At 39.4% G+C, this 24,262-nt stretch overlaps 1 protein-coding gene across 1 annotated transcript; it reads right to left on the bottom strand.

Annotated features, from left to right (window-relative positions):
* Positions 1-12,742: 12,742 nt before the first annotated feature.
* On the bottom strand, positions 12,743-17,033 carry LOC148926693 (uncharacterized). The gene is made up of 3 exons (XM_089059218.1): positions 16,911-17,033; positions 12,854-13,363; positions 12,743-12,772 (listed from the first exon to the last, which is right to left on the bottom strand). The coding sequence occupies exons 1-3, from the start codon at positions 17,016-17,018 to the stop codon at positions 12,743-12,745; spliced, it is 648 nt and encodes a 215-aa protein (XP_088915344.1). The 5' UTR covers positions 17,019-17,033.
* Positions 17,034-24,262: the final 7,229 nt, after the last annotated feature.

Raw genomic sequence — 24,262 nt, forward strand, 5'->3', positions numbered from 1 at the left:
GTCAAGAGATGATTGGTCACTTCTGGGGCTGGCTCCCTCGAGAGCCAGACTGGGGTGGGATTCCGGGTCGGGTCACTTTCACTTTCTTCTTGGCTGGCTGCTCCAGCTCTTCTTCCTCCTGTGTTGTTTGTTTAGGTACTGGCTTTCTCACGATAGACTTTGATTTTGGTGCGGCTGGAACTTGCACGGGAATGGTCGGGGAGATCAACTGGAGCGACTGCTGTGGTCGCTTGACGGAGGGACTGCTCTGAGTGGGCTGCCTGACTTCACTGCTGGACCCAGGAGTTGTCCTCTACTGGATCAAGGGGAGCGTCTGCTGCATCCACTTCAACATTTTCATTGACAGCTCCACCGCTTCCGTCATCCTATCATTCTGTTTGGCACACTTCTCCGCCAAATCAGCAATATTTCCCCTCAGGGTCTGTACTTCCTCCCGATTTCCCATCAATTCCTTCCTTATCCCACCGAGCTCCTTTATCATTTCTCTCCTCATCATCTGCATCTCCTTTTTCACGTCCTGGACTTCCTTGCGCAGCTCTTCAACCTCTTCACTCGGCATGGCTTCCTCGGCTTCCTCCGGCTTTGCTTTCACCTTGTCACCCAACGAATAGAAGAGAGTCCTGGTGCCTTGAGTCTGCAGCAACCCCTTGTTGAAGAAATAATCAACACTAAACACCTCTGGGGGCTCACACATGACTACTAGCGGAGCGGCCTTGGCAATTCTCATGTCTATATTTCTCTGGAGGTAAGCGCCGATGAGGTGGCAGGTGTACATATGACGCCCCGGGTTGCTCGTCATTTGGTGGCACGCCTGCGCCAACCAGTATCCGAGGTGTACCTTAACACCCTTCGCCATGCACCATGTGAAGTAGAGGTCGGTAGTGGTGAGAGCTGAGTTTGCACTGCCCATCAAATTATAGCTGACAAATGTTTGAGCAAAACGGAGGACCCGGTTGTCGATGTGGGAAGCTTCGGAGTAGCTGGATTTAAACGCCCCTGACTTAGGGTGCGTAACCAGTTCCCATGATGTTTGGACCTTGAATCCAGGTGTGTTCTTTGGCATCCCGACCATCCTGTCGTTCCATGCCCCCTCTTCATCTTCTTCCTGGGTAAACAACCCCATCCGTAGGGACCACTCCCTAATGCTCAATTCGTACTCCTGATTGAAAAGCCTGAATGTGATAGAATCCGCGTCCAGGTCAGTGGTATTCTTCAAATGAAAAGTGGAGAAAAACTCCCTTGCTAAATCCACTGGTACCCTCTCTTGGTTGTGCTGCAACAGCCACTCAAATCCTATTGCTCGGATATAGGCGCGGAATTCTTTACCACATGCAATCGTCTTGAGCTCCCTCTTGCTGTACTGTTTTCCTGACTTGGCCATCTTCCCGGCGCTACATCGTTCCTTATACACTGCGATCCTCTTCTGGTCGTCAAACTGCCTCATCTCCTCCAACAAGTCTTTAGTTAGCCAAACTACCGGACGTCCGGGAACAGGCTCTTCTTCCATTTCCTCAGACTCACTATCAGGGTCAGGGGTGGGCTCGTCATGTTCCTCGACAGAGGGTTCCTCGGGTACAGGGGAAAGGGTCTCCTCGACCTCCTGGACAGAGGGAGCTTTCCTGGACCAGGTGGATGAAGTCGCCGCCGCCTTTCCCTTCCTAGCCCTTTCCTTGGCCAAGCGGCGCTCCTCTACCTTTGTTGCGTCAGGCACTAAGTCATCGACCTCATCAAGGAGGCTCCTCCTGGTGCGCCTCCGTTCTGCCCTCTCATCAACCTTGGGCTCACTTTCTTCCTGATCTTCAACCAGGTCCACGATCAGTTTCAGCCCTTCCTCGGGCTCCGGTACTTCCGTTGAATGTAGATCTGACTCTGCAGAAAGCTTCTCTGGGGTTTCCCCCTCACTAGCCAACATAGGGGTTGCCCCCTCGATATAAATGGGGTTCTCCCCCCTGACATCTTCTAAAGTAGGGGTTTCCCCCTTAGTAGTCTTCTCAAACACAGGGGTTTCCCCCTCAGCCACTCTCTCCACCATAGGGGTTACCCCCTCCGCAACTTCATCTAACACAGGGATTTCCCCCTCACGAACTTCAACAGAAATAGGGGTTTCCCCCTCACGAATTTCAACAGTAATAGGGCTCTCAGTTTCTTTCCCTTCTGTCTCCACCAAGATCTCGTCATGAGTCGGTTCACCATCCTCCGACTGTTTGTGTAATGCCTCCTCTTCCTCCGCCTCTTGCGAAGCGGTTTCTGCATGCGGTGGTGTAGCGACTCGCGATCCTTCTTCAGAGAGATTCGCCGATTTCGCAGCCGAATCTGCCGGAATTGTCAGTGACAGTGCAGTCGGCGCAGACGGCATTAAACTGGCGGCCAATAGGGCATACACCTCCTTTGCTTTCTCTATACTTCTCACCTTCTGTGTCAACTCGGCCAACAAGGTTGGGTCATACTCAGTGCCCTTGGTAGAGTCCATCGGTGTAGATCTGAAAAAAAAAATGAAAACAACTGGGCAATTTTTGGTTAGGGTTTCGTCCGTTTTTAGAGAGAGAAAATGAATTAAGAGAGAAGGAAGAGCAAACAAAAATTTCATCTAATTAGGAATGACTGGAGAGAGAAGGACGACGGTTGCTTTTCTGGTGAAAATATGGTGTGGTTGCAGGCGTGATGTAAGCAACCGTACGTCTCCCATAATTATCGGCCAGAATTTGAAATTCGAAATATCTTTTCCCTCCTTGACTCCTTCCTTCAGATTCTCCTCCTGGCTAATTCCCTCGACCATGCCCTACAAAATAAAGAAAATGAGGGTTCCAGACCCCTAGGTCGAGGTTAGGGCATAAAATATCGGTTCCCCTTGGAGTCTGGTGCTTCGAAAATATATATATATATATATATATATATATATTTTATTTTTTATTTTTTTATTTTTTTAAAAGAAAACAATTAAACTATTTACATCCGTGTTGTATTTCCGAGATTCCCTGGTTCAGTTTTGAATTTTCAAAATTATTAACTTACTCCTTGACCCAGGAATTCATCGGAAATTACCCCCGTCCTTTTAGGCAATAATAGGGAGTGTGTGTAGTGGAATCTCGCCCACAACACACAACTCGGAATTATCCCTATAGACTTTCACTCTATGACCGTTTACAAGGAAAGGAACAGAGTTTGGAGTACTTCCCTGGATCTCCACTGCTCCATTTGCTCGGATGCCAACGATGGTGTATGGGCCGATCCATTTAGACTTCAGTTTCCCTGGCATTAGCTTAAGCCGAGACTGAAAAATGAGCACCTTCTGTCCCACATGAAGTTCCTTAACCCGGAGGTTTTTATCATGCCATAACTTCGTTCTTTCTTTGTACCACATGGCAGACTCAAACGACTCCAGCCGAAGTTCCTCCAACTCTTGCAATTGTAACTTCCTCTCTTCTTCGCAAGCTATCGGCTTCATGTTCATTTCTTTCACTGCCCAGTACGCCTTGTGTTCGATACCCACAGGTAAGTGACACATCTTACCAAACACAAGTCTGTAAGGTGACATTCCAATAGGCGTTTTAAAAGCAGTTCTATAGGCCCACAATGCGTCCCCGAGTCTTTTGCTCCAGTCCTTCCTTGACGGATTAACTGTTTTCTCCAATATCGACTGAGGATGGTAAGGAGTTGACACTCGATGGTGTACATTTTCTTCATCAAAGCCTCAATGGTGCAATTACAGAAATGTGTTCCTTGGTCTGAGATGATGGCTCTAGGAACTCCGTATCTATTGAAAATATTATCCTTGAGAAATTTCGCCACCTCCTTCGATTCGCAAGTTGTGGTGGCCTTAGCTTCTATCCACTTATATACATAATCCACTGCAACCAATATGTAAGTATTCCCACAGGATGACGGACCGGTCCCATAAAGTCCATTCCCCACACATCAAAAATTTCGCACACGATCACTGGGATCAGAGGCATCTCATCTCTCCTTGAAATCCCCCCCCCCCCGTCTGCTGGCATCTCTCACAACACTGGCAGAACTCAAAAGCATCCTTATTCAATGTTGGCCAATAAAATCAGCTGTCTAGAACCTTCCTCGCTGTTTTCCTTGGCCCAAAGTGGCCTCCACATGCTAACGTGTGGCAATGATTTAACACATCTCTTTGTTCCCATTCGGGAATGCAGCGCCTAATCACTTGATCTGAGCACATTTTCCACAGGTAAGGATCATCCCAAATTGGCATCTCTCCCGTGACCAAGTAGTTGGCTAGATCAGCAAACCACGGTTCTGCATTCAGCGTGCGCTTCCCCTAATCCGATTCCCCTACACCGGTCAAGGCCAAAACTGCTTCCCAGTCAGGTGGTCTAGGAAATTTCTCCAAAAGGTAAAAATGTTCCTCGGGAAAGGCATCGAGTATGGCCTCTTCTGTTTCTCCTTGGAAGATTCTGCTCAAATGATCTGCTACCCTATTCTCCGTTCCTCTTTTATCTTGTACTTCCCAATCAAATTCCTGTAAAAGTAACACCCAACGGATTAACCTTGGCTTCGACTCCTTCTTAGCCAGTAAGTACTTTATCGCTGCGTGATCTGTGAAGACTATAACCCTTGACCCAAGAAGGTAGGGTCGGAATTTTTCAAAGGAATACACGATGGCTAACATTTCCTTCTCCGTGGTGTCATAATTCTTCTGAGCTTGATTTAGTGTTTTGGAAGCATAGAAAATCACATAGCTTTTTCCATCAATTTTTTGTCCTAAGACGGCTCCCAAGCGAAATCGTTTGCATCACACATTATCTCGAAAGGATGGTTCCAGTCTGGTGCCCTGATTATTGGTGCTGATACTAACCTGTCCTTAAGCAGCTGGAACGCCCTCTCGAATCCTTCGTCAAAGACGAATTCCACATCATTTTGTAACAACCGAGTGAGTGGTTGAGCGATTTTTGCAAAATCCTTTATGAACCTCCTATAGAACCCTGCATGGCCTATGAATCCTCTTACCTCTTTTTGGTTCGTGGGGTATGGTAATTTTGATATCACATCCACCTTTGCCTTGTCTACCTGGATACCCCTCTCAGAAACCACGTGACCCAGGACAATGCCTTCAGTCACCATGAAGTGGCACTTCTCGAAGTTCAACACTAAATGCTTTTCCTGGCATCTCTGCAACACTAGATCAAGGCTGGCTAAACAAGTATCAAATGAGTTCCCATAAACGGTGAAATCGTCCATGAATATCTCAATGCATACTTCCAACAGATCCGAAAAAATGCTCATCATACATCGTTGAAAAGTCCCCGGTGCATTACACAATCCAAATGGCATTCTTCGGTATGCATATGTACCAAAAGGGCACGTGAATGTGGTCTTCTCTTGATCCTCTAGATTAACGTAGATTTGGAAATAGCCGCTGTATCCATCAAGGAAACAAAAATACTGTTTGCCTGCCAATCTCTCCAGCATCTGATCAATGAAAGGTAAAGGAAAATGAGCCTTCTTTGTGGCTTCGTTCAACTTCCTGTAGTCGATGCACATCCTCCATCCTGTCACTAATCTGGTGGGTACCAATTCATTCTTCTCATTTTTGACAACTTGTATCCCAGACTTCTTTGGCACCATATGGACAGGGCTGACCCACTCACTGTCAGGAATGGAGTAAATGATTCCTAAAGCAAGCAACTTCAATACCTCCTTTAGGACCTCCTCTCGCATGTTCGGGTTCAGCTTCCGTTGTGCATCTCGATGAGCCATTGCACTTTCTTCTTAACGGATGTGGTGCATGCAAAGATCCGGACTTATTCCCACCAAATCTGAGAGAGTCCATCCTATTGCCTTTTTGTTCCTTTTGATGACCTCCAACAACTCCTTCTCTTGTTCCTTGGTCAAGTTGCTATTGACTATTACTGGAAATGTCTCGTCCTCCTCCAAGTAAGCGTACTTAAGGCCTGGTGGAAGTGTTTTCAGCTCTTTTTTCGTTCCATTCGTCTCCTGGGGCAAGGGATTTTTGTCTGAAATTTCCGGTAAAGTCTCTTTCCCCTACCCAGGAGATTTTTCCAAGCTGGCCACATAAGCTGATCCCTTGGACCTAGCTGATTCCGGGCTTCTGCAGAATTCCATAATGGCCTCTGTGAGCTCTTCATCTGTCAATTCTTCTGTGTTCACTGCTGCACACCATCCCACAACTTCTTTGTCAATCGAATGGCTCAACTCCGAGTTGTCGATTTGTTCCTGTATCAATTCTGTCTCAAGATATTCTTGGACTAAAGGGTTAATAACATCAATAGTGTAGAGATTCTCAACATCTAAAGGTCTTTTCATCCCCTCATCTATGCTAAAGGTATATTTTTCCCCATTATAGTCCAAGCAAATTGTTCCATCAAACACATCGATAATGGTCTTAGCCGTACGCAAAAGTGGCCTCCCTAAAAGTACCCCACTAGACTCAGCAGACTCATTATCATTCATCTTGATCACGTAAAAATCAACAGGATATAGAAATTCATGCACTTTGACTATAATATTTTCCAACACTCCTTCAGGGCAAATGCAAGTTCTATCTGCTAGCTGGATCACTACCTTGGTAGCAACCATTCTTACGCCAGTTAACTTCTTATAGATCGAAAGTGGCAAAACATTTATTGATGCCCCTAGATCACACATGGCATGCTCAACTTTGATATCCCCTAAAGAGATGGGTAATGTGAACATACCTGGGTCGGTGTATTTCGAGGGCATCCTTCTTTTCTGTATCACAGCAGACACAGTTTCTCCAATCACAATCTTCCCATCTAGCTTGGTTTTCCCTGCAATAAACTCCTTGATGAACTTACTGAAGGCGGGTATTTTCAAGGCTTGCAAGAATGGCAAGTTGATTTCCAACTTGCTGAAAATCTCCATGAGATCCTCTGTATCATCTTTTTTCTTCTTCGCCTCCCCTCGATATGGAAATGGTTTTGCTCGTTTTACTGCATTTGTGGAAGTCCCAGCCTGGGTTTCATCAACTGCTTTGTTTCCTTCCTTACTTACTTCCTCAGGTTCGGGGTCTAGGAAGAACGGGTCCCTTGATCGAGGTAGGGATCCCCCTAAGTCTCCCTTCTGGAGGTGGTCCTAAATAAGGATCTCCCTTGGTCTAGTGCCTTCCTCTTCAGTTTCCAACGTCGGCCCTTCATAACCCCGCCCAGATCTCAAGGTGATTTGACTAATGTTTGCTCGGTCTGGCGGTTTGACGGTAGCAGGAAGTTTGCCTTCATTCCCTCGCATCTCATTCAAGGAAACTGCGATCTGGGAAAGTTGTTTCGCCATCATGTCCATGGCGGCTTTTTGTTCAGACTGAGCATCTTGCAACTTGTGCACCATGTCATTGTTGGAATGTAGGTTACCTTGCATGAACTGCTGTGAATTTACCAGATCATGGACCATGTCATCCAAACTCCGTTGTGGTCTGAAGTTGAATTGACCAAAATTTTGTCCTTGACCTTGGTTCTGTCGACAATTGCCTTGATGATTGTTGTATTGGTTATTCGACCCTTGATTATTGTACTGGCCACCAGACCCTTGATTTCCTTGGTGGTTCTGTTGGGAATTCTGAAAATTGCCTTGGTTATTCCTTTGGTGAGGTGGCACATAGGAGTTTCCCGAATTGTTTTGGTTATTCTGATTCCTATTCCCCCAATTTGTGTTGTCTTGATTCCTATATTCCGCTTGCAGCTGGCCTTCTTGATTCCTTCCTGACCAGTTATGTTGCCTCTCTGGGGGGTGTGTAATTCGTGATTTGCTGCGAGGGCGATTGATTCTAGTCATTTTCACTCCATCGAAAATTAGGATGAGTCCTCCACGGTGCGTCCTTCTGTCTTCCTTAGTTCCAACTTCCCATCGAATTCGCCTGGGCATGGCACTCCTCTTCGCTAGGTTGACCATAATAAGGCTGAATCTGTCTTTCCTCCGGACCCGGAGATTTCTCACTCCTTGATGGAGCGTGGGGGTTGTATTTTTCAATCGCATTCAACAGTGCTTTCTTCAATTGGTCTACCCTATCTTCCACCTTCTTATCAGTTTGCTCCGTTGCTGCGTTGACCGATCCCCTTCTCAAGATGCTCCTCGGGTTATCATAAGCCTTCTTTGCCTCAATTAATCTCCCCAGCGTTTCCCTGGCTTCACTTGCTTTGTTCTTAGTAAAATTCCCCCCGCTCGAAGAATTCATCAGGTCCTTTGATTCGGGGTTTGCACCTTCATAAAACAGATAATAAGTTTCCGCCTCGATCATCCGATGATTAGGACAAGCATCCAGCAATCCCTTGAACCAAGACCAGTAAGAACTAAGGGACTCATCATACTCCGGCTTGCACTCCTGGATCTCTTTTTTCAGAGCGTTCGTCTTGTTGGATGGGAAAAAATAGTCCAGAAATTCTAGTTTGAAATCCTTCCACGTATTGATCGAGTCCGGCGGAAGCCTTAGTAGTCAAGTGTTCGCCTCCCCTTTGAGGGCTAACGGTATTGCACGCAGACGGTAGTCCTCCTCCGTCGCCTCATTAGGTCGCTTCTGAATGCTACACAATTTGCTGAATTCATTTAAAAACTCATAAGGGCATTCGTTCCTCCGTCCAGAGAACGTGGGCAGAACTCCGAGCACATTTGTTTTGATGTCGATTGACCTCCGGCGTGGGTTCGAGACTATAGCGTGAGCGGGTTCACCGTCAAGATGAGTAGTGAGCGACCCTATCTCCGGATCGGGATCTACTAGATGGGCCATATTCGGGTCTTCCTCCTCCTCGGTCTCGGAATGCTCTGGTTCTGTTGACGATCCTGGGTTCTCCTCGGTCGACGAATTCCACTCCTTTTCACTCTCTGACTCGAACGGGAATGGATCCTCCGTTCTCAATCCTGATCTAGTGGTGATGGTAGATGTAGATTCCTTGACTCGCCACTCGTACTGGCCAACTTCCAGATTGGAAGCCTGCTCTCATAAACTGTCAAGGGAAAAGGAAATAACAGAAATTAAAATATTTACACCAAATCCTTAAATGAAATAACAACAAACGCCATCCATCCCCGGCAACGGCGCCACTTGAAAGGTTCTCTGGTCTACGCGTGTTCAAATAGGAAATAGCAGGTTCCCTAGATCCAGCAAGTCCACCAGATCACTCGGTCTAGGAACAAGTGGGTCGCGAGGAATCCCGGTCGTCGGACACACAGAGCACTTTTTCTTTCAAAAACCCTCAACCACTTTACTAAACCTAGTATAGGGAAGTAGGGATCGATCCCACAGAGAAGGATGCGTAATACTCATGTTCAAGGATTTGGGAGTGTTTTTGGTGTTGGCTGCTGCCACGCATTTTCTTGGGTTGAGGAAAATCAAAATTAACTTGACTTGGAAACTTTTAAAAATTCTTAAACTAACAGCTAGACCTAGGAAATAAACCTACTGTGGGGACCATGTCTGAAAAAGCAAGGTACGACTGAAAAGTTGGCAGAATAACTAACTCTCGTACCGACTGACAGTGATATCGTCTTCTACAACCAAAATTGCGTAAAACTTCTTAAGAAAAGCAGCATGAGCAAAATAAAAACAGAGCTACTGACTTGAAATCAAATTTATGTTGGGACTACCGCAGCGGAAGACACGGAAACCAAACAGGTCCTAGTTCGGATCTATTTAGGTGATTATGCATTCGACTCCAATTTCATGCAATTTACATAGATCTATAGATATAACATCAAATAAACACATAATCATGCATATTCGATGTAGATTCGATTGTTACCTCATTTTGATCCATCATAGGATCGAAGTTGCTAGCTGCACCACCCGGAGATCCTTGGTTTATCGACCGTGGATCTTCCAACCTATTCCCTAGTCCTTGATTACTCATCCGTGTGGGCGGATCTCGAACAATCAAAATAGTCTTGATGAGATCTAGGAAGAACACTACACCAATCTATCTATCTCGATTCAATTCTATGGATTAGAATGAACAAGACTAGAACAAACCAAAACCCTAGATCTCCTTGTTCTATGGCTCGAAAATCGATGCAAGAAGGAGAGAGAGAGGCCGAGTGATCAGCGGCTAGGGTTAGGGTTTAGGGTGTAACTTGTGGTGTGTGGTGTTTCCACATCTCATCACTATTTATAATGGACTTGTTAGGCTAGGTTGGGGATCCATGGAATGACTTAAGTGTTGGGCTCACCCATTAGATAAATTACTAATTAAATCAAATGACCCATGATTTAATATATTATCAATGGAATATTATTTTATTCCACTAAAGAATAATATTGCACTCCCACTTAAATCACCAAATTACAAATAACTTGGGTCCATTTTATTTTATAATATTTCCCGCGTTTAAGATTATCTTGATCCGTCAATTAAATTCTTTTGTCTGCTATGTGACTAGAATTAAATTGATTCTCCAAAGAGTTTTTCTAGTTTGAAACTTTATTTATTATTCGTGGAATAAATTCCAACTGCGCAGATTTCTGAATAATAAATTCCTCTTTCAAACACCTCATTGGGGATCACCCTTTTAGGGATTTAATCATACCACACTGAGCACGCGAATTCTATGAAATAATATTCCAATACCTTCATGTTATTCAATTACTACCACCCAAGATATCATGAACTTGAGTTACGTACAAACTCTCACATATTGATAAGTCAAAGTGGCGTTTGATTGAATAAACAATATTGATATTAATATCATAGACTAGAAAATACTAAACTTTCTTGAAATATATATTCTTTCAGTAGATAGCAATAAAGAATACATTTCGGATTAGATCCTTTCAGTGCTTTACCACACCGGTGTTACTAATCTCATCTTAGGTAAGAGAGAATTATCACAAACACCGCAACCGTTCCAATAGGTAGCCAAAGCCTATCTAGGTTGTGAATACGTTTTTCTTCTTACTAGATCTGGCCAAGTCCCCTACTGGAAAACTCATGAGGAGATTCATCGAATTTCCCTACTTGACCTTCTTAGTAAAAAGCCTTAGACTTGTTTATCATATTTCAATAATAAACCATTTATATTATATTATTTATTCTCATAAATAGGTAAACAAGTGGATGTGGCGTTTCTCGTATACATGCACAAGCTGACTGTACAAAGGCATGTACGCTCGAAGCATCTTTTAGTATACAAACCCCAACAATCTCCCACTTATACTCAAAGGATGCTTTCGAGTATACCAACCGCTTTATTGGCCTTGTGCTACACATTCACACACATTTTCTCCCACTTATACTCAAAGCAAGCTTTGACCATTATGTACTCAAAACTATAATTCTTTAAAAAAGAATCTACCAACATAGTTTGCTAGAGTACATAAAACGAAATATACTTGTAATTTATAACCTTAATTCTTGCTAAGGAGCATGATTATTTGATCAAAATATTTCTAGGCCCTTTGATCTAGTGGAATAATTTTATGTGCCTTTCTTAAGTGCACTTATACATATTCCTCTATCAAAATCCATTATTTTAATCCTTCTGAATTTCTACTAATTAAAGTAGAATACCTATAGCAATATATAAAGTTTTAATCATGTCGAATATGATTCCCAAAACTTTAATTATATAATACCAATCTTGGTATTATCCTTGCTAAATAACTTGTGATGTAAATTTATGCACGAACATAATTACCTCATCACAATGACTAATTGAAAATTAGTCCTTATGACAAAATAAAACCGAATGATTGCATTCTTTGTTTTATAGTCATAAATTCCAAGAGTTCATTTATTTAACCATTTGTTGTGATCTTTAGAAATACTTTCTTTGGAAATCCAAAAGCAATTCTAATTTTAATAGCTAACTTGGAAATGTCTTTTAATGTTATTAGAGTCTTAGAAAGTGTGCAATTCATCACTTCTTTCATTCTAGGGTGTGAACCCTTTTAACTCTATCAAACATTACCTTAATTCCATTTATGAATATTCTATGAGACAAAATTTAGCTCCCACTTTTAAAAGTAGAAAAAATACTAGTCTCAATATTCTTTAAGGCTATTAAAACAATTTAAATAGTGCTTGGAGTTAAATTCATCCTAGTTTAATAAAATGAGCTATGAAGCTCTTATTAAACACTTAGAATTTAATCATTCATTTAAGAAAAGCTCCCACTATTTTAATTATCACTTTCACAACAAATTAAATAAAACAATAACTAATCAAATAGTCAACTCTTGGCTTGGAACATTAAAATAAATTTAATGTGCACACTATATTTACTATACAAGAATTTCTAGTATTTATAATAAATACTTATCTTGTTTCTAGTTGAATTTAATTTACTTGTCTTGTAATCAATTATTGTGATTATTTTTCTTACACCTTTATTTGAACAAACGCGATCATAAGATCATTTTATTTTGTTTGGAATCCATGTCGAACATTAATGTTCTATTGATTCATCAACAAAATAATGGTTCAAAATACTTAAGGATTAAAGAAACTTAATAATCAATATTTCTAGAAGAAAACTTCATAATAATTGAATCAACAAATTTAATCACAAGTAAACATTTTGATATTAACCATGTTACATTTGATGTCATAAATAATTGGATAATCAAAACTTCATTTATCTAATAATGTAAGCATTATAAAATGACATCGATAATCCAAAAACATAATTGATAAACTAGGAATAAAATTCCATATCAATAATCCATATGATATCAAAACCAAACAATATCAAAAACTCTTAAAATTCAACAATGTAAACATAAAAGCAAAAATAAACTCTTCTGACTTGGACATGGTCATCTCGAAAGTCCACCCCTTCTTTTCATCTTTGTTTGAGCAATCACAAGCTTGTTATAAAGCTCCAAAAACGAAAACTTTTTGTCGCTAAACAAAATTTCATTTCTGACTTCATTAAAGCTATCTGGAAGCCCATCAAGGATCATTATCTGTTGGGTTTCTGGGTCAACTTTCCCCCCCGACAAGTGAAGTTTATTGAAGTAGCCAAGCATGACTAGGGCATATACCCCCACGTCTTGGCCCTCTTCAAACACCTCATGCCTTAAATGCTTCACAGCGATACCAGCTCTTATCTTAGAGGACTTTTCTTCAAACCACGTGGGCTTGTTGACCAACGGCCTAATGGGTTTGTCAAACCTCTCAAGGGCATTGCCAACACTGGCCAAAATGAAGCCCTTGAGATGACATTCCGCGGTATGCCACTGATCACGAAACTCTTTGTCCTCTCCTTGTAGATGGTATGTGGGTGGACGATCCTTGCTGAGGATCAATCTCAAGTCATTGATCAAACGATCAACATCAAGTTTACTTTTCCATTCCTTAAATAATTCAGAGTCATGCTTCCTCGAACTAAGTATGGCATAGTAAATATCCCAAGTATCAATCATCTTTCGTTCAAGCTGAGAATAAATACCAATAATATAAACATGTAAAATTTCAAAGAATTGCAAATAACCACAAAATAATTCATCAATTTTACATCCACAAAAATCAAGCACAAACGTTCTTCTACTAGGAAGCCGAGTCTTATTCATGCAAGAAATCCATTATTTTTACTGGCCACAATGTCGACAGATAGTCCAGAGACCATAAGAATGGCATGGCTGACTAACAATGCTAAAAGCGTATAACCATAAAATTAAGCACTAAGGATTCTTTACTTGTGCGTGAACTCCTCTAAAGAAAGGTCGAACCGGACAAGCACCTCCTCCTATAGCTCCCTCTAAGCATTATTAAAATGCAATCCTTATAATTTCGCAGCAATATTGCTCCGGTAAAGACCAATCGCGGTATTACTGAAAAACTAATTTTACGATTTTAATAACCTTTATCTAGAGAAGTCAAAACTTACGAACTGGTAATGTTCCTCCCGTAAAGACAGGCCGGTCACTACTTCGCACTAAGACCAATTTTATGGAGGCCATATACAAACGTGTTGTAATTATCGCGTCATATTTTCTTGTTGGTGGTTTTAATAGTTTAATTATCACTTAAGCAGATAAGGCAGGTACCCACATTCAAAGAATAATTAAACATGTACTAGCTATGCATGCAAGGCAATAAGTACATAGGCGATGCACGAGTTAAACTAGATTTTAACAAATAAAATCATAACTCAAATTAAATATCCATCATTCATCAATAAAATATGTAAACACATTTACAAGAGGTTCACATAAACATAATGACGAAACTTGATCATTTAATTAAGCATCTAAAATAAATAGATAGAATTAAAATTCTATCTTCACATAAACAAGATTATCTAGACTTTAAGTCCAATCTTAAACAATCATACATTATTAGTTAAAATAACGTATCTTGATTATTAGAATCACCTTTTAATACTATTAGGATTTACTTAGATAGAATTAATCCATCATTATCCTAAAATTAATGTCTAGGTGTATATCATAAAAGATTAGCTAAGTCTCAATTTAAAATGCCCACTTGGATATATAAATCCGCATTTATCCAATTAAGACTAAATCCATTTAAAACACACCAATTAAATTTGAGAACTAAAATTTCTCATAGCTTTCATAAAATCACATGACAAGAAGAATCTTATTACATCTTTAATTCAAAATGATGTTTTCTAGATGAAATAAAATTCACCTTCATCAAAATTAAAGACAAAATTCAACTTAATAAATAATTAAGGATTTTAATAGCAAAATTAATGCTTTATGAATTTTCATACCTTTAAATCACATTTGATGTTATCTAGATGAAACAAATTCACCTTCATCAAAATTAAAGATAATATCCAAATTAAACTAGGAATTGAATTCCAATTAAAATCCAATTAATCATTTAACACTTTAATAATTTAGGATTTAAGTAGCATGTTAATGCCAAATGAATTTTTCACTTCTTTAATTAAACCGATGTTATCTAGATGAAATAAAATTCACCTACATCATACTAAAGACAAAATTCAAACTAGGAATAGGATTCCAAATAAAATCCATCAAATTATTATATGTGTAATTTTCGAAAAATTTGAAGGTTTAATGCAATTGAAAAACTCATGTCTTTTCCTTAGGTATATATCTAGGAAATAATTCCATAATGCACCAATTAAAATATAGACAATTTTCAATTAAACCTTAAAATCAAAACATGAAAGCATATTAAGAGAATATTCTTTAAAATTCCATCCAATTAAGGAAAAGCCAAAAAAAATAGATCAATCAAATATTGAATTTCCTTATGTTAATTACCATGATATTATCTAGATGGACACAATCCACCAAAATCAACTAATTAACAAATTAAATAAATTATTTGACTAATTATTCCAATTGGCAATATTTAAAGAAGACAAATATTCTCTTTTAAATTAGAATCTTGACTTAATTGCAAAATCATTCTAATTATCACAAGATATTTTAATTATTCTAGGTTTAGGATTTTAAACCACAATTATAAATAGCTTGCGTCTTAAGAAACGAAAACATGAAAAACGAAGAGCGAGACGACGCAACGACGCAACCCAAAACCCTAATTAGGGTTTGGGCCGCCACGGGCCTCGCGGCAGCCGCTGCTGCCGCGCCCGACCTCCACCGCCTCCCGCGACTACCGCCGCTGCTCCCACTGCAGCGGCGCTGCCTCTGCCGCTCCCACTGGAGCAGCCGCCGCCTGCTGACCGCCGCCGTCTCTGCTGCTCCGTTGTCTAGAACACCGCGGCTGCTGCCCTAACCGAAGTCAGGGCCGCCGCTGTCCTTCGGAGCTGCTGTTCGCCGACGACGCAGCTGCTTTTGCTGCTGCGAGCGTCGCCACTGCCCGGAGCAAGGGCTGCTGTCACTGCAGCGTTTCCGCCGCCCGCTGACTGCCTCCCGCCGCCGCCCGAAGACGACGACGCCGCTGCTGCTGCCCGCCGTCGCCCGAAGACGACGACGCCGCTGCTGCTGCGTTCTGGAGCTGATCGCCGCTGCCGACACACGGCTGTGCAGCCGCTGCCCGGTGCTGCTGTCCGAAGACGATGCAGCGGCTGCCGGAGCTGCTGCCCGCCGCTGTCGCTGACTCCTCCGACCAGCCGTAGCCACCGCCGTATTTTCTCACCAGATCTGGATCGGCGATCCCCGATGAAGGCAGCCCGGTTCTTGAACACATCTAGGGTTTAAACCCTTGCATTCATTTATTCGTTTTTCAATTTTAATCAACTTGATTCATCGCGGTCGCTTCGCTTGACCGCGATCTTAAATCTCAATTAATCGTTTCTTAATATGTAACAATCTTTTATGTTCATATCAAATATGCATATTTAAATATCAAGCATTTAGCAATTTAAATAGATCTAGCATATTAAGAACATAAAACTATAGATCTAATAAATACTTGCTTAGATCTAGAATATTCTTGTGAAAAACTCAAATAAAATTCGAGATTCATAATATTCTTTCATCGATCCAAGTATTCAATCATGGACCACTTTATTTCTTGATTCAAAAACATATATTCACTTAAACACATACATATATGTAATCAACAAACATATAATCTAGTACATATTACTTAGAATATATAGATCTAATGATGTTCATCATAGATCTAGAATATTTTTGTGAAAAACTTGAATAAAATTCAAGATTCATAATATTCTTTCATCGATCTAGAACATCATATCATAGATCCAAAAATAAAATCAAGAAAAACATAGATCCAACACATATTGCATTATTTTCGAAAATCCTAAGTTTTAACACTATAATTTTCGAAAAATTCAATTAATCAAATACATAATTAGAGCCTAAAAATTGGCTCTGATACCAGTTGTTGGGACTACCGCAGCGGAAGACACGGAAACCAAACAGGTCCTAGTTCGGATCTATTTAGGTGATTATGCATTCGACTCCAATTTAATGCAATTTACATAGATCTATAGATATAACATCAAATAAACACATAATCATGCATATTCGATGTAGATTTGATTGTTACCTCATTTTGATCCATCATAGGATCGAAGTTGCTAGCTGCACCACCCGGAGATCTTTGGTTTATCGACCGTGAATCTTCCAACCTATTCCCTAGTCCTTGATTACTCATCCGTGTGGGCGGATCTCGAACAATCAAACAGATTATCTTGATCCGTCAATTTAATTCTTTTGTCTGCTATGTGACTAGAATTAAATTGATTCTCCAAAGAGTTTTTCTAGTTTGAAACTTTATTTATTATTCGTGGAATAAATTCCAACTGCGCAGATTTCTGAATAATAAATTCCTCTTTCAATCACCTCATTGGGGATCACCCTTTTAGGGATTTAATCATACCACACGGAGCACGCGAATTCTATGAAATAATATTCCAATACCTTCATGTTATTCAATTACTACCACCCAAGATATCATGAACTTGAGTTACGTACAAACTCTCACGTATTGATAAGTCAAAGTGGCGTTTGATTGAATAAACAATATTGATATTAATATCATAGACTAGAAAATACTAAACTTTCTTGAAATATATTCTTTCAGTAGATAGCAATAAAGAATACATTTCGGATTAGATCCTTTCAGTGCTTTACCACACCGGTGTTACTAATCTCATCTTAGGTAAGAGAGAATTATCACAAACACCGCAACCGTTCCAATAGGTAGCCAAAGCCTATCTAGGTTGTGAATACGTTTTTCTTCTTACTAGATCTGGCCAAGTCCCCTACTGGAAAACTCATGAGGAGATTCATCGAATTTCCCTACTTGACCTTCTTAGTAAAAAGCCTTAGACTTGTTTATCATATTTCAATAATAAACCATTTATATTATATTATTTATTCTCATAAATAGGTAAACAAGTGGATGTGGCGTTTCTCGTATACATGCACAAGCTGACTGTACAAAGGCATGTACGCTCGAAGCATCTTTTAGTATACAAACCCCAACAATTTATGCATAATAAACGAAGAACTTAACAGATCTGCATACCCTAGACGAAGTAAAATAGAAACCAAGAAGAAAAAAAACAAGATCTATCGAACTACTATCTTTCCACACGCCGAATCCAACCTCAGACGCTAAATCCACTCCGGATCCAAGCGTCCGACATGAACTCCAAACAGCAGAAACTCTCCATCACGTCAGATTTTTTTAAAAAAAATAACTCCGAATACTCAAACAACCACAGATCTGTCACCAAATTCCACATCAAACACCTCAACATCAAAATAAACAGAGATCGACATAACAATTGAAGAAATAAGCTAACAGCAGAGAGATCTATGCAAAATGACTTGAAATTTAACCGCTAAACGCAGATCCACGAACGGTAAAACAATTAAGCATCATCAACATCAAGATCGACTCCCAAAAGTGAAGTTCAACGGTAGCAAAACAACTGAAATTAAAGGTAATTGTATCTTCGCCCTCACTCGGACGGTGTTGCCAAACACGAGATTTTCTAGAAAGTACCCTTCCGATCACGACCACCCCAGATCCATTCCCAAGTGTGTGTAAAGTGTGTGAGCTAAGAAGAGTAAAAAAAAACTCTCTCTTTTGCGTTGCATGCTCTTCTATATATATAGGCGTTTGAGTGGGCCCAGCGAGGTATAGATAAGACTTTGTTGCCCTCAGCTGTAGACTCCTCTGTCACGCCAATTTTCCTTGTAAATCCTGCTCACTTCGTTCCTTTCCTTCGCTAGACCATCTCCTTCAGTACATCCTTGATCTAGCGATTTTCTTCACACACCTGGCTTAGGAAACGTGTTAGACCCAGCAAATTATAACATTTTTCGCACATTACCGATGCATGAAATTAGCCTTATCACCTTGGCACAACTAGATCAGGTTCTTCTATCTCTTCAATGACCACTCCGAATTTTTGGCAAGCTTTATGATATTTGAGATACTCCTCCGCTTCTTCCTTCCGCTGCTTCAGTATGGCGGCCGCCCGCGTAGTCTCGACGATGTAAATGTGAACTAGCTTTCTGCTAGTAGCCGCCACTTGGAGAAAACCAGTTAGATGTGGTTCCTCAATAAGGGGCATCAACGGGCCTCCTATGTCAATGCCCATACACTCATCACTGTACTTCGGATGGTAGTAATAAAACTCACAAACAGCCTTCATATCATACTTCAACTTGAGCACCATACTTGAGAGATCCAAGAAGTCAAAACCAGGTTATGTTGCAAAAGTCAAAGAATGTCAACAGACCCCCACAATACTTCTTCTGTTTATTGATTTCGCAGATCGCACCCCGGTGGTGTAAAGCAACCGAGAACCTCTCGGGATAGTCCTCTGTAAGGGTTTAGGGAGTTAACAACCAAAAAATTCAAAATTAAAGCATGAACCTCTGTTAGGGTTTAGGGTTACGGAGTTCAAATAAAAAAATATATTTCAAAATTAAACCAATTTCACCAAATGCCACGGCATCAAAACAAATTCCCAAAATTCTCTTTTTCGGAACCCTAAATCACAGCTTGAATCCAAGGAATGAGTTGTGAAATTTAGTGAACGATTTGTGAAATTTTAGAAGAAAACTTACTGTATTCTATTTCTGGGACAAAGAAATCCAACTCAGGATCTCAGATGTCCCATGTCTCTGGGTCTAGGTCGACTATCACAGGTTTCGGTCGCGGTGCACTGCTAGATTACATTTTTTGCTGTGAGCGACTCCGGGTGGACGACTCTCCAGAGGTACCACCTCGGTTCCGAGAGGATGACGCTCCAGAGGTACCACCTCGGTTCCGAGAGGATGACGCTCAAGAGGTACCACCTCGGTTCCGAGAGGACGACGCTCCAGAGGTACCACCTCGGTTCCGAGAGGACGACGCTCCAGAGGAACCACATCGGTTCCGTTTCGGCGGCATGATGAAATCGGCTAGATGAAAACCGCGACTCAAATGGAACGAAAATGGGTTGAAAGAAATGGAGAAAATGGAGTGAAATGGAGTGAAATGGAGTAGAGAGAGAAGAGAGCGCAAAATAAATCAGAAATGTGATTTGGAGGGAAGATTAATTTTAGAAATATTTCAATGCAAGTCTTGGTACATGTGGGGTGTAGGAAAGCGAACCGGCGAGGGAGAGAGAGGATGAAAGATATGACATTTTGTGTCATATCACGCCTAGTGTGTCAGCAGCAACAGTGCATGTTGTAGTGCACGCAGAGGCGGCGTCAGAGCAGTATGCGTAAGTGATGAGAATGCCCTTTAAGGGCCTGAGGGCGTTTTGGTCCGAAAAAATTTGATTTGTGATTGTATGAAATGTTAGACCCGTATGGTGGTATTTTCTTTTGTTAGGGGTCACTGGTGTAACAACCGCAAATGTTAGGGGTATTTCATGCAGTTCACTCTTTTTATAATCAATTCAGAATTCGTATTGCAATTTGCTTGCCAATGTATTAGAATTTGCTACAAGAGTTTGTTTTGCTTACCAATGTGTCAAAATTTGTTTACCAATATAAATCATGTCTTATGCGTGTTTAACATTCAATGTCTACACCGAACAAAATAGAAATCCAAAAACCATCAATATATACTCCAAAAGACACCAACCATCATCGACCATCAAGAATTAGTTTATTTTAAAAAATTTAATACAAAACACAGTGACGTTCATTGTCCTAAAACAATATCATTCACTATTCAAGGTTCGGGATACTCTGCAACCATCTTTTCAACATCAACACGTCCTTTCTTTTGCGTCTCTTCATAGTGGCGTATTGTCGTACTCATTACGTCATCCACGAACTTCTTTTGAGCTTCTGTAGATTTCCTTCGAGAGTCCTCTTCTGCAGAGCCTGCAGTTGCCTTTCTCTCTTAGCCATTTTTAATTGTGTCATGTGTTGCACGATGTAAACCATTACACTTATCATGCACATTCCCATCCATTAGTAAGCAATTTATACACATGTCTTTTCACACATTTTCAATGCTTTATTAAATCGAACATTAAAGGAGCAATTAATAAGTTTGAACAAGCAATTCTAATATACTGAACAAGCAATTCGAACACTCTGAACAAGCAACTTGCTTATTAAGAAATTCTACCAAGCTGAACAAGCAATTCGAACACTCTGAACAAGCAACCGATTTATTAAGAAATTCTACCACGCTGAACAAGCAATACATTTATCAAGCAATTCCAATGGGCATACAATTCGAAATAACTAAATACTAATGTATTAACAAGCACATTCCCAGCCATTATAACACACTGAACAATAATTGTCTTTTGAACCACATTTTTAATGCTTATCAAGCAATTATAACACACCGAACAAGCAATACGTTTATCAAGCAATTCTAACACATTGGACAAGCAATGCTAAAATACTGAACAAGCAATTATCAATCCAATTAATTGTATCAAACAATTCTAAAGTACTGATCAAGCAATTACCAATCTAATTAATTATATTGAACAATTAACAGGCATACCAAGCAAAAGTCACTTAATCAAACATGAGTCAAGCAATCTGGGATAAGAACCCACATTTGTCAATTATACAGCAAGCATCCTATAAATTATAAACAAGCAATATGTCATATATTATTAAGCACAGAAATGTCATTCTTTTTATTCCCTAAATTTAGCAACTACAAAGTAATTAGATAATAACGTATTAACTAGCAACTTCTCAGCAAGCAATTACATATCCAAAATGTAGCAACCATAGAGCAAGCGAGTACTAAGGCATAACAAGCATGGAAATAACAATATGTATATCAAGCAATTATAATGCTATTATCAAGCTAATATCAAGCAATACACGAATAAGCAACAAACAATTCATAAATGGCCAAACTGAAGCAGCAATTACCCATCCATTAGAAGTAATAACCAATCAAAATATTGCATACATAGATTATCATATATTTGATCAGAAAATCAAATCTACATCTAACCCTCTCGCGCTGGAGTAGGAATCAATAGCGTCGGATAACCAGCTATGACTTGTAGACAGTGCCCCCTTCACCAGACGCAATCAACAATGTCGAAGTTGGAGTAATGGAGTACAGAGAGGGACGACTTAGAAGGCGATTAGGTTTTAGGAATTGTTGGTGGGAGATTAATCGAGTAGTGGGGAGAGAGAAGGACGCTGAAAATCATAAAATTGATTCTGGAAAAAAAAACGCCCTATGTTAGTGGGATATACCAAATATGTGGCAGTTTAAATATTTTGTAATTCCTAAAATACCTAAATAAGCATTACTCCCTCCGTCCCAGATAATTCGTCCCAGTTCATTTTTCACACTCATTTTGCAAAAATAATAATAAATAGGTAAAGTTGAGAGAAAGTAAAATAAGAGAAACAATAATGTAGATAAGACTATTCTCTACATTATTATCTCTTTTACTTTACTTTCTCTCCACTTTAACTATTTATTATTATTTTTGCAAAATGAGTGTAAAAAAGGAAATGGGACGAATTATCTGGGACGGATGGAGTATATGATACACTAACAAGCAATCCATACTCTGTTTCTGAAAATTAATCTTGTGCGTCTATATAAAGGATCTAGCGGATATTATTAGTGTTATGTTGACACTCTAACTGTGGTATTATATATATAGTGCAACTTTCGAACTGTGATTACTAAAGTTAAATTTAAAATCCACCCCAAGTTAAACATTTAGTTCAACAAAACAAGAAATTGTAGAGCAATGGGCCAACAATGATGTACTGTTACACATAGCCCATTTCAGCCTTCAAATAACACCCAAAATATGAAATGTAAAATGTGAAATTTGTAATGTGTGATAACACTTTAATTTTTTTAAAGTTAATGGAAACTTGCATAAATTATGTACAGTGGAGTATATTTTAGATGTATTAATAATATTATAAATTATATTTTCAAAATTAAATATATTTTGAATACTCTTTTGCTAGAATTAAAATATAAAATGAACAATTTGGTAAGGACGGGGACAATAGTATAGCCCCATTGAGTAAATGCCCAATCGAATACTATGGGGCTTAATAGAAAATTTAAAGACGCATTTGTTGGGCTTCTAATATTAAATATCATGAAATCAAAGTCCAAGCTTATTCAATCAATCAATCTCGTTCCCATCGCCACGTACAAATCTAAACATATAGGCCTAAGCCTTTGTCAAGCTATTTTAATTTAATGTTTATGTCTAAAGGTATATTTACAGCTATGTCATCAACCGTAATATTTATAGAAATGTTTCGTCACAAAAGTTTCGAAGGCGACAAGTAATCATTTAAATCATAAAACTTCTCAAAACATTCATCAGACATCTATCCTAGTCCTAAATAATTTATATGGTTTCAAGTAGCGATAAACTAAATTGGTGGCACCCTTGAAACGGCATAAAATTAATTGGGGGATAGATATATAATAAATGTTTTGAGAAGTTATATTATTTAAATGAATATTTGTATTCATGAAACTTATGTGAAATCTAGATACATATTTTTAAAAAAACTACACTTTTCATAATTTGTTTCTACATATCCACACACAAATAAAAGAATTAAAACAAATCGATTTTTATCATCTTCAGGATGACGTCAGCGAGCGACGAATGAGCGAACATGACATTTTCCAGTGATACACAATCAACAACATAGATCTGTATAGGAGTATATATTAGGATTCTTTAATTTTTATAAGTCAAACCATTTTTAAAACTTACAGGTACGAAATAGTAAGATGACTTGTCATAAATTACTCCACTTTTTTATAGAAATTTTTTTAATCTAGTTGGATTGTATCTCTATTTTTCTCATTGCATCTGAAGTTTTAGTGTCCAGTCTTTGATTGCAAAAAAGAAAACTATATGCTATGGTGCACATTTTCATGTTATTTAAGTTTGTAGGATATATAGTTTCGATGTCAAGTGTCAACTTAATATTGTGTTCTTGTAGCTAGGATCCTATATTTAACTAAATCAACACAAAATGGGTCCTGTTTTATTTAAAAAATGAAAATGGACTGGATTATGGTCAGTCATATAATATGACCATCTAGCATCATCACATTTGTACAAATTGATTATAATAATTTTCAATGTCAATTTGAATTTCACGGTGTTAAATGTGAATAAATCCCTATGCAGAGATATCCCTATCCACACTGAAATTAAACGATCATAATCTATCTTCTTGTCAAAGTCACTTTGCATTTTGTCAAAACTGTCATCAATTTTTTTCATGCCCCAAAATTGAGGGGAAGTTTGAAAAATCAAATCATAGTGATTGTGATTTGTTATAAATGACATTGTATCAGTAAACCAATTCACTATATCAATTTATAAAGTCGCCTTCTATTAATTTTGTGATTGTGATTGTGACTGTGATTTACTCACTACGAATTTTGTGTTT

The sequence above is a fragment of the Salvia hispanica genome, chromosome 5 (assembly GCF_029641045.1).
Source record: "Salvia hispanica isolate PSC_SH4W2 chromosome 5, Shi_PSC_v1, whole genome shotgun sequence".
In the NCBI taxonomy this organism is placed as follows: Eukaryota; Viridiplantae; Streptophyta; class Magnoliopsida; order Lamiales; family Lamiaceae; genus Salvia; species Salvia hispanica.

Excerpts from the sequence above, each read along its gene's own strand:
- LOC148926693 (XM_089059218.1), bottom strand. The coding sequence starts at position 17,018 with ATGAGTAATCAAGGACTAGGGAATAGGTTGGAAGATTCACGGTCGATA. Across the intron at positions 13,364-16,910 it reads CTATGATGGATCAAAATGAG|CTTGAACGAAAGATGATTGA; the intron begins GTAACAATCAAA and ends ATTTATTCTCAG. Across the intron at positions 12,773-12,853 it reads TTCCAGATAGCTTTAATGAA|ATGAAAAGAAGGGGTGGACT; the intron begins GTCAGAAATGAA and ends GCTCAAACAAAG.